Genomic DNA, 9979 nt, shown 5'->3' with positions numbered 1-9979 from the left:
CCTGCAGGTCCTGGACACGGACACCTTCGCCTTCTGCTGCTCCTCAGGCCGCCTGGGGCTGGTCGACACCCGCCAGAAGTGGGCCCCATCAGAGAACCTCGGCCCCGGCCCTGGGTCTGCTGGAAGGCGGTGGTGTGCAGAAGCTGGGGGCCGGGGCCCTGGGCCCAATATTGCCCGCCTTGGCTCAGACGGGCAGCTCTGTCTTCTCGACCCCCGGGATCTCTGCCAGCCCGTGAGCTCAGTCCAGTGCCCCGTGTCCATGCCCAGCCCTGAGCCAGAGCTGCTACGAGTGACTTGGGCCCCCAGCCTGGACAACTGCTTGGCCATTTCAGGTACTGCTGAGAGGACTTTGTCACTTCGTCTCTCTCCCAGGGGACTCTTAGGTGCTCGGGAGGGAGCCCACAGCCCCATAATAAATGTGGCCCCAGAAGGTACAGTTGTCACAGTAAAGCTCCTAGTTCTCCAGGTTCGTGAGGGATGGCCCTTCCTCATCCTGGCTACCAAACTTCATATGTGGGTAGCGGGCCTTTCCTGTCCCAGCAGGAATTCGGTTCTGAGGTTGGTCCAGAAGCCTGCAGGTGGGACAGCACCAGAACAGCCATGGGCTGAACCAGGGAGAGGTGACAGGATCTCAGGTGCCTCTCAGGCTACTCACTTTTAGAATCACTGCAAGCCAGGGAGGGCAGCAGACTCCTGGGTCTGACCTGGCAGCATCTAGCTGAATGAGGGTGTGCCATGAGGTATCTTAAAGCCCACGGAAGAATCCTCTGAGTGGGGAGAGGCTGACAATAGTTGAGAGAGCAGGAGAGGCTCATTGATAACAACCGGCTCCAGAAAGGGCAGGAGACATGAGCCAGGCTGGGATAATTCTCTCTGTAGGTGTCTCTGGGGTGTTTCTCTCTCCCTAGGCATCTCTGTTTCCCTCATCAGGTAGGAGACAAGGCCATGTGCTGGGAGGGACCCACATGTGAAGAGATTAGAATTGGGGGTTAGCAGAAAAGGTTTGAAAAGTCTCTTCACCCTCAGTTTCTTGGGGAAAATAATAGTACCTATTTCATGGGAACTTCCCTGGTAGTCCAGTGGCTAAGATTCCTTGCTTCCAATGTGGGCCTGGCTTCGATCCCTGGTCAAGGAACTGCATCCCACATGCTACAACTAAATACATAAACTTAAAAAAACCAAAATACTACCTACTTCATATAGTCATGAGGGGTAAAAGAGAGAATGGAGGGTTAGCCTCGGGCCTGGCCCATGATGGACAGACTGCACATGCTCATGAGCACGTGCTCTGTGACGCCATCAGCCGCTGTCGACGTGGCTGACCACATGTCACATGCCCTTCGGGTGGTCTTTAAGTACCTCGTTACTGTCTGATTCCTCACCCTCCAGCCTGTTTGGTTCCACAGAGCAAATTATAAAAACAGTTTCAGAGATACAGCGTCAACACTCTCTTCTCTTGTTTCTCCTCAGGGTTCGATGGGACAGTCCAGGTCTATGATGTCACGTCTTGGGCTGGAGTGGGGCGACAAGTGGAACCTCTCTTCACTCACAGAGGTCACATCTTCCTAGACGACAGTGGGATGGACCCTGCCCCGCTGGTCACTACCCACACCTGGCACCCCTACAAACCAAGGACTGTGTTATCGGCAGCCAGTGACGCCTCTCTGCATGTGTGGGACTGGGTGGACCCCTGTGCCTCTCGCTGACACCAGCATCTTTCAGCCCAGGCCCTGGGAAGCTGCTGCGGAGCAAGGAGACAGATTCAGGCGACCGCAGATGGCCCTGCTACCAGCTGAGTGGCTGAGAGCAAGTTAACCAGCCTGTCAGCCCGCCCCAGTTTCTTTATTTATAAAATGAGGCTGGTAATAACTACCTGGCAGGGCTGTTGGGAAACTTAGAAGTAATACATTTTAAAATAACTGCTAGGATGCATGGCACAATAAATATTTGGTAACTGCTCTTAGCTCTGGGAGCCCCATTTCTCCCGAGTGCAGAATGGCAGTGTTTTACCCTGTCCGTATTCACAGTATGGAGAGTCTGAAGAGCTAATAACTGTAAACGGGTTTTGTGAAGTCTTTTACAGAACTGAAATGTATTGTGGTGGTGTGTTAGTTGCTCAGTTGTGTCTGTCTCTTTGTGACCCCATGGACTGTAGCCTCCAGGCTCCTCTATCCATGGAATTCTCCAGACAAGATACTGAAGTGGGTAGCCATGCCCTCCTCCAGGGCATCTTCCCTGATGCAGGGATTTAACCCGGGTTGCCTGCATTGCAGGCAGATTCTTTACTGTCTGAGCCATCACGGAATAGTGGCAAATAAACATAAAAAATGTCAACCCCAGTAGCAATGAAGGAAATAGCAATTTAAAAGAAGATTAAAAAAAATAATACAAGGGAACAAAATAACAGGAAACTTTGTATTTCAGTATAAATGCCATTCTTCCACCTAATGCGGTCATCAGACCCCTGCCTGTATGTTCAGTTCAGTCGCTCAGCTGCGTCCGACTCTTTGCAACCCCACAGACTGCAGCATGCCAGGCTTCCCTGTCCCTCACCAACTCCCCAAACTACTCATACTCATGTCCCTCAAGTCTGGATGTATGTGGTAAAATCAAGAACTGGGCAGCCAAGATTACAGACCCAGACAGGGGTGCTGCGTTTGTGACTCACACTCGAAAGTCAAGGACCTGGTTTTTCTGAATTGATGAAGAAACCCTTGAGGAAAGTTCTCCACAAAAGAATGTACTGTTTTCTCAAGTTTTATGCAGTAGTTGAATTTCTGGGACATTCAGGTATATTGATGCTAACCTTTCCTCGATGCAAAACTTTCCTTGTGTGTGTGTATAGAAAGTTAGGTTCTCAGCACACGTAATTGTAAAAAGGCTTTCCCCTACATCAGAGATTCTCAAATCTTAACATGCATCAGAATCACCTGGTTAAGACAGACTGCTGGGCTCTGTTCCCAGAGTTTCTGATCAGTAGGAGTGTTAGCCAGGCTTCCCAGGTGGTGCTAGTGGTAAAGAACCTGCCTGGCAATGCAGGAGACACAGGTTCGATCCTTGGGTCAGGAAGCTCCCCTGGAGGAGGGCATGGCAACCCACTCCAGTGTTCTTGCCTGGAGAACACCATGGAGAGAGGAGCCTGTTGGGCTACAGTCCATGGGGTCACAAAGAATCAGACACGACTGAGCGACTTAGCCCTCACACTCAGGAGTGTTAGCCAGGGTGTAGTCAGAGAAGCAGACCAGTAGGAGTTACTTCCACAGTACTTGTGGGAGCTGGGCCCACGGTCTCTGTAAGGCTGCTGTCTTTCCATTTATCCGCTGCTGGAGCCTGGGGCCCACAGGGCAGACAAGAAGGGGAGGGCAAGGACCAGCTGGAACCTGTCAGTTCTCGTTGTGGTCACCTGGAGAAGCGGGTACACTCTAGCACTGAGCTAACACACCCCTGGCCCAGGGTTGGGAGAAGCTTAAGAGGATCTTGGGAAGATGGAGTCGCTGCAGGTAACTAACCAGCCATGTGTGTGAGTCACACCGCTGCACCTGTCCCATCTCCTGAGCGTGGAGCCAGGATACCTGCGGCTTCCCTTCTACCCACCACGTCTCGCTCAGAAAAATCTTCAGTGGCCTACTCTACCTGGAAACACAGGGGTGAACTCTGGGGCATGTGGTTCTGCCCAGACAAGTCACCACATTAAAAAGTCAACTTGGGCTTCCCTGGTGGTCCAGTGGTTAAGAATCCTTGTAATGACACTGATTCGATCCCTGGTGCAGGAGGATTCCACATGCCACAAGGCAATGAGTTTGTGCTCTGCAACAAGAGAAGCCGCTGCAATGAGAAGCCTGCACACTGCTGCCGGAGAGTAGCCTTTATCCAGCAGTGAAGACCCAGCACAGCCAAACCAGCATAGCCAGAAAGAAAAAGGAACCTCAAGTTTGAGGGTGGGCTTGAGAATTTGCAGTTCATTTAAGCTCCCAGGTGATGCTCAGGGTGCACATCTGTGGACCGCCTGAGGGGCACCGCCCTCCACGCATGCCCAGCAGTACTTTGGTACAGGACGGCCTCAGCAATCACATCGCATCTACCTGACCCCACATCCCCACCACACACTGGGTGTGCCCCCGATTTTTATGACAGCTGCAAATCCCCACCTCCAGTTTCCTAAATCGCTTCTTTTAAGAGCTAACACATTCCAAGGGAAGGAAGTCCTGGGGTTCTCTCAGTAATTATAGGAAGGTACCCCAGAGAAGCCCTTAAAGGACCCAAAGGAAATCAGCGATTCGCACATCAGCACAGGACCCAATCCAGTTCAACCTCGGGCGTCAGGAGAGGAGCCTCAGCAGTGTGAGGAATCCCAGGCAGAGGGAGCAGCAGAAAGACAGAAGTGGGAGAAGGTGCGGCCCCAGCCTGGGGCGCAAAGGAAGTTGGAAATACAACTGGGGACCTGGGCTGCAGCTGATCCGCAGTGGCCCCATGCGCTGTGCCGAGTTGAGCAGGGAGTCCCCCAAGGGTTCAGGTGGCCGTGGGATAAATGGGTGAGGGCCTCCTCCAGGCAGGAAGAGCAGGGGCATGTGATCCGATGCTCACACCCAGGGCAGCCCATCTTTACGGTTCATTTGTTCTCCTGGGTTCATTTTGGTGTAACCAGTCAATAAGTGGATCAGATTTTCTCTGCCCAGTGTCACTCTTAGACTTGGGCAAAATGGATGCCATGAATTAAGCCAGACACAAAAGGAGAGATACAAGATTCCACTTACATGGGGAACCTAAAACAGACCAATTCATAGACACAGAAAACAGAATGGTGACCGCCAGGGGTGGGGCGGGGGGAGGCGGGAATGGGGAGTTACTGTTTAGTGGGTAAAATTTCAGATTGGGATGATAGTTTTGGAGTTGGATAGTGGTGATGGTTGCACTTAATGCTCCTGAATTGTACACTTAAAAATGGTTAAAGCGGTAAATACTATGTTATGTATATGTGTCCGTGCAGGCTAAGTTGCTTCAGTTGTGTCTGACTCTCTTTCAACCTTATGGACTGTAGCCTGCCAGGCTCCTCTGTCCATGAGATTCTCCAGGCAAGAATACTGGCGTGGGTAGCCATGCCCTTCTCTAGGGGATCTTCCTGACCCAGAGATCAAACCTGTGTCTCTTAAGTCCCCTGCACTGGCAGGCAGTTTCTTTACCACTAGCGCCAGATGTTAAAGAAATATCATGAGGGCAAGATCTAGATACAGAAAGAAGGAAGTGACTATTACTTTTAAGACAAACCATCAATCTTAGTGTCAAGGAAAACAGTGCTATTAATACCTCAGCTGTGGCCTGCCTTAAACAAGGAAGGAAGTTTGGGTAATATTTTGCAGGCTGATGACATTTTTAAAATATTTATGTTTATTTATTTATTTGGCTATGCCAGATCCTAGTTGCAGCATGCTAACTCTTAGTTGTGGCTGGTGGGATCTAGTTCTCTGACCAGGGATTGAACACAGGCTCCTTGCATTAGGAACACAGAGACTTAGCCACTGGACCACCAGAGAAGTCCCTATTCTTCAGTTTTGACAGCACATGGGAATCATCTGAATTGGTCTGGGGACATGTACCTGTTTTGAGAATTAGTCCACAATAGTTTAACCCTACCTTGTGCCTTTCCTACCAACCAGGCCTAAAATCGGTACCCATACCTTACCTGCTGGGACCAGTGATGTCTCACTCATGTAAGGAGCAGTGTCACGGGCTTTGCTGTGGAGTTTTACAAAACCTGCCAACCAAGGTGCTTCTTCCCTTTGCAGGTGCCTGTTGAGGATCCTACAGATTCCTGTGCTCAGCTTCAGTTTATATGCCACACCCTCCCAGGGAAAGGAGCTGTACCCTTTTATCCCACTTCTTGTAATCAGGGAGGTTTCACACCCACCCACAGAAGGGTCCCTTCTCCCTCCCTCCCTCCACTGCTGCTGCTTACCGCTTGCTCTTGTGGGAGGCTCCCAGTTCTACTTCAGGGCTGCGATCCATTTGGTCTTCTGGTCTGGTTGTGACATCATCACCATGACCTGGAACAGATACATGGATTCTATGCTTGCTTCAGATGGATGTTTAGGGAACCCAGTACTGATCCTGAGGATTCCTTCTCTGAATCCCTGTTCAGGGACTGGAGGAGGTAAAAATTCTGTAGGCACTAAAAATCATCCCAAGACATAAAGAAGCAAAGAGGCAGGAGGGCTTCCCTGATGGTCTAGTGGTTAAGAATTCACATCAATGAAGGGAACATGAGTTTGATCCCTGGTCTGGGAGGATTCCATACATCACATAGAAACTAAGCATGTGTACCAAAACTACTGAGCCAGCACTCTAGAGCCCAAGAGCCGCAACTACCGAGCCCCTGGGCCCAGAGCCCGTGCTCTGCAAAAAGAGGAAGCCTGCACACAGCAACGAAGACCCAGTGCAAACAAAAATAAATGAATTTAAAAAAAATATTTTAAAAAAAAGGCAGAGGGGGAGCTCAGTCTTACGTAGATCACTGAAGAGGGAGTGAGGAGGGTGGTGTGGAAGACACCAGAGAGAGAATATCTGGAACCCAGGCCCACTGCAGTCTGTCCACTCAGCTTTCCTGGGGCTGCTTCTGCTCACTTCTAGGCAAAACTGACAGCATAGAGACGGCCAGCAGCAAAAAAAGCCATTTTGCAACAGGAACCAAAGGTTCAATGAAGTTAGTAAAGCCCGGTGAAGCCCCTTGCTTCAGGCTGGCTCCTGCTGAGTGAGAGCTATTCTCCAAAGAGAAAATAGCTTATGCATGCTCCTCCTGCATCAGAGAGGCACTCACTCTATTTTAAGCAATTTTCTTATTTAACGGCAGGGACCGACACTCAGGAGTACCCAATATTGTGCATTCTCTGAAGAGTCAGTCTGAAAGGGACTTCCCCGGTGGTCCAGTGCTAAGATGCCATGTTCCCAATGCAGGAGGCCTGGGGTTCAATCCTTGGTTGGGGAACTAGATCCTACATGCCTCAACTAAGAGTCTGCATGCCACAACTAAGACCCACCACAGCCAAGTTAATTAATTTAAAAATGTTTATGGGAAAAGAGTCAGTCTGAAAATGGAAGGGAAGCTGTAGCTACCAGTCCCAGGGAATGAGCAAATTCCACATTGATACCAAGAGAAAAGTTTATGCATCATCCATATACTGCTGACAACCCAAGGTGGCTTTCTCACATTCCTCTACTTTAACTACTCAGAACTAAGTTCCCATATCTCACCTGCAGCTGCTGTCTTCCAGGTTCTCCTTGCAAATCTTCCACCAGGGCCACTGCCTCCTGTCCACTCTGTGGATGCTTCTGTCTAACCTAGATCTGGATCTCCTGGGGAAGATCAGCCAGGAATGGTTCCAGGACTAGCGACTCTAGGAACTGCTCTTTTGTCTGTCTCTCTGGTCTCAATCACTGATGACCAAGCTTCCAGAGTTGGATGAGGGACTCCTAGAGTCCTGCTGCTTCTCAATAGCAGAAATGCCAAAAGCACTGGCAGGAGATCTCTGGTCCAGGGGCATTCCCTAGAAGGAAAATTTCCTGCTCCCTGTGGGAATCTTCTTCCAGCTTCATTATTCGAAGTCCTTCCTGTACTTGAGTGTGGATTTGTTTGTCCACAGCTACAGCCATTGTTCAGATCAGAGAGAAACCCTGCAGCTGTGCTCTGAACTTCAAACCTCTTCCTTCACTTCCCTGAGAAGCCACCTTCAGATAGGAATTGAAGTAGAACTTGAAATTCTAGAGCCAGAGACATATATTACAGAGTGAACTCTAGTGAAAACCACAAGGTTAGCCCAGTAAGACTGAGGTGATGAAAATAGTCGTCCTGTTCCTCCCCACACCCCCACCCTGCCTGTGCCATGTCCTGATGCCCCGTGCAGTCTGCCCCTCTGTCACTGGCTTCCCTTCTGGGGAGGCAGCTCCAGAAGTTTGACAGGAGGGGTCAAGGGCTGGTGATCTGGTTGGAAAGTAGGGGAGTGTGAAGCTGTTTTTGCATAGCAATTTACGTTACACCAAGAAAATGCTAGTTATCCACACTGAAGAATGAGGATGGGCAGATGGCGAAAATAGGAACGAAAAACTGCCCACCCTCCCAAGCCACTGGTCTTCAAAGTGTTGCCAAGTACGTGCGGTCAGAGAGCCAGGCGGGCACCCAAGGTGGCAGCACCTTGGAGAGCAGCGCCTGACTGGAGCCCGCTCTAAGCTTCGGAGGTTCGATGGTTCCAGCCCTCAGCTGTCCTTCCCACCGGCTGGGTTCTCAGATTGCGGCGTGGGGCTCTCTGGGGATTCCTCGGTGCCGGCATCATAACTCTCCCAAACAAGGAGAATTACCCTGGTTATTAAGGTTACAAGGTGTGAGAGCAAGGATAATGTGATCAGACTCAAAGGATGTTACAGTTGGAAGGAAAGTTGAGATACTCAGGCTTCCACTCCCTCAAAGCTCCCAGTCGTGGCTCAGAGACCCCCAGGACCTTGCCGGAGGACACAAAGTTGGCCGGAGATGGGCAGTCTGGGGACGGCGGACGGGGTGTCTGACCCGCAAGAGCGTGACTTTCACCGGAAGGCTACTCTGCTCCGCGGGCGACCTTCTCTGGAAGCTCTATGGGGTAAACGCAGGCCCTGCGGACGGAGCTGCCTCGTCGGCTACGGAACTAGAGTCGTCCCCGCCGGCCCTGGTGGACAGCGAGAAGGAGGGCGCCGCCAGCATGAGGGGCGCATCCTCCCCCGCGGTCCGGACCGAACGGTCGGACACCGGGTCTTAGCCTGGTCACGCCCAGCCCATGTGGAGAGCCCAGACCTGAGGTGAGAACCGCTCCCGTCCGCCGAAGCCCTGTGACCACCACCGGGGGCCTGACTCCGCGGCACCTTCTCTGTGGCCACACAGTCCCTACACGACACTCCCACCCCGAGAAAGGACCGCAAGATACCACATTTCGGACAGCGACTAAACGCCGGAAGCGGAAATGCAAGCTTCCGAAGGAGTCGGGCTGGCTGAACTACATTTCCCATAGGCCTCCGCCAGCGTCTGCCGACTGACAGCAGCATTAACCAATAATCTTTCGGAGTGGCTTGGGCGCCGTTTATCGATGCGAATCATCGATGAGGGGTGGGACTTTCCTACACGGAGATTCGGGGTTGCTGAGCCACAGCTGTAGTCCACGCAAATTGGAAGGTTGCGGTCCTGCGTCGTTTCTCCCACCCCCGTGGGAATTTGGGGAGGTGGCGGCTTCTCGTCTTACTCCGCCTGGGGGGGGGGTTACTGAAACAGAGGGACCTTGGCAAAGCATTTCCCTTAGAGCTGAAAGCGGGTGTTTATCCCTATCTAATCCTATTATACAGGTGAATAAACCCTGGCAGCTTGGACCCAGTTCTCAGGGTGGCGCTGAGACCCCAGTTCAGATGTTTTGCCATTTAAACAAAGCGCTTTTCTGGCTGCCCACTGTAGTAATGCTTCACCACTATCCTCCCCTTTGCCCCCCTCTCCCCATGGTCCTCATTTCCCCAGTGCACAGTCCTGGGTGATTCAAGATGACTGTCATTGAGCTTATTCATTTAACAGTCCATTGTAGAGCATATCCTTTGGGCCAAGAAAAACACTTCCTCCTCTTGAGTGCAAACTGGCAGAGGGTGCATTTTCTAAAGTGGAATGGTGAACAACCCAAGGAACTCCAAAGCAGTAAGATTAAGTGCTAAATGGAGTAGCTTTCAAAGTAAATGACTGGAAGGAAGTACTAGAGAGCAGCTGGGAGAGCCCAGGAGGAAAGAAGGTGCACCCTCAGGGAAGAGGGTGGGGAAACTATACTTTATAGCTTTGCTATTTCTGGCTGCTCCACATGGCATGTGGGATCTTAGTTCCCTGACCAGGGATCCAACTGGTGCCCTCTGCACTGGAAGCATAGAGGCTTAACCACTGAGCCACCAGGGAAGTCCCTCTCAGCATATTTTATCTGATTTTGTTTGGACA

General features: G+C 51.3%; 1 protein-coding gene across 2 annotated transcripts in view; it reads left to right on the top strand.

The window, feature by feature from the left end:
* The window catches only part of WDR73 (WD repeat domain 73), a 13681-nt gene extending 11570 nt beyond the window's left edge, over window positions 1-2111 (top strand). For both annotated transcript variants that reach the window (XM_052659588.1, XM_052659587.1), the window contains exons 7-8: window positions 1-332; window positions 1471-2111. The exon at window positions 1-332 is cut by the window's left edge and continues 28 nt beyond it. In XM_052659588.1, the coding sequence (XP_052515548.1) occupies window positions 1-332; window positions 1471-1706 (568 nt within the window). In that variant the 3' untranslated portion in view covers window positions 1707-2111. The remainder of the gene's footprint in view (window positions 333-1470) is intronic.
* Window positions 2112-9979: the final 7868 nt, after the last annotated feature.

Source organism: Budorcas taxicolor, chromosome 21, assembly GCF_023091745.1.
Source record: "Budorcas taxicolor isolate Tak-1 chromosome 21, Takin1.1, whole genome shotgun sequence".
NCBI classification, from domain to species: domain Eukaryota; kingdom Metazoa; phylum Chordata; class Mammalia; order Artiodactyla; family Bovidae; genus Budorcas; species Budorcas taxicolor.
Note: the sequence above shows the minus strand (reverse complement) of the source record. Positions and strands in the feature narration are given on the sequence as shown.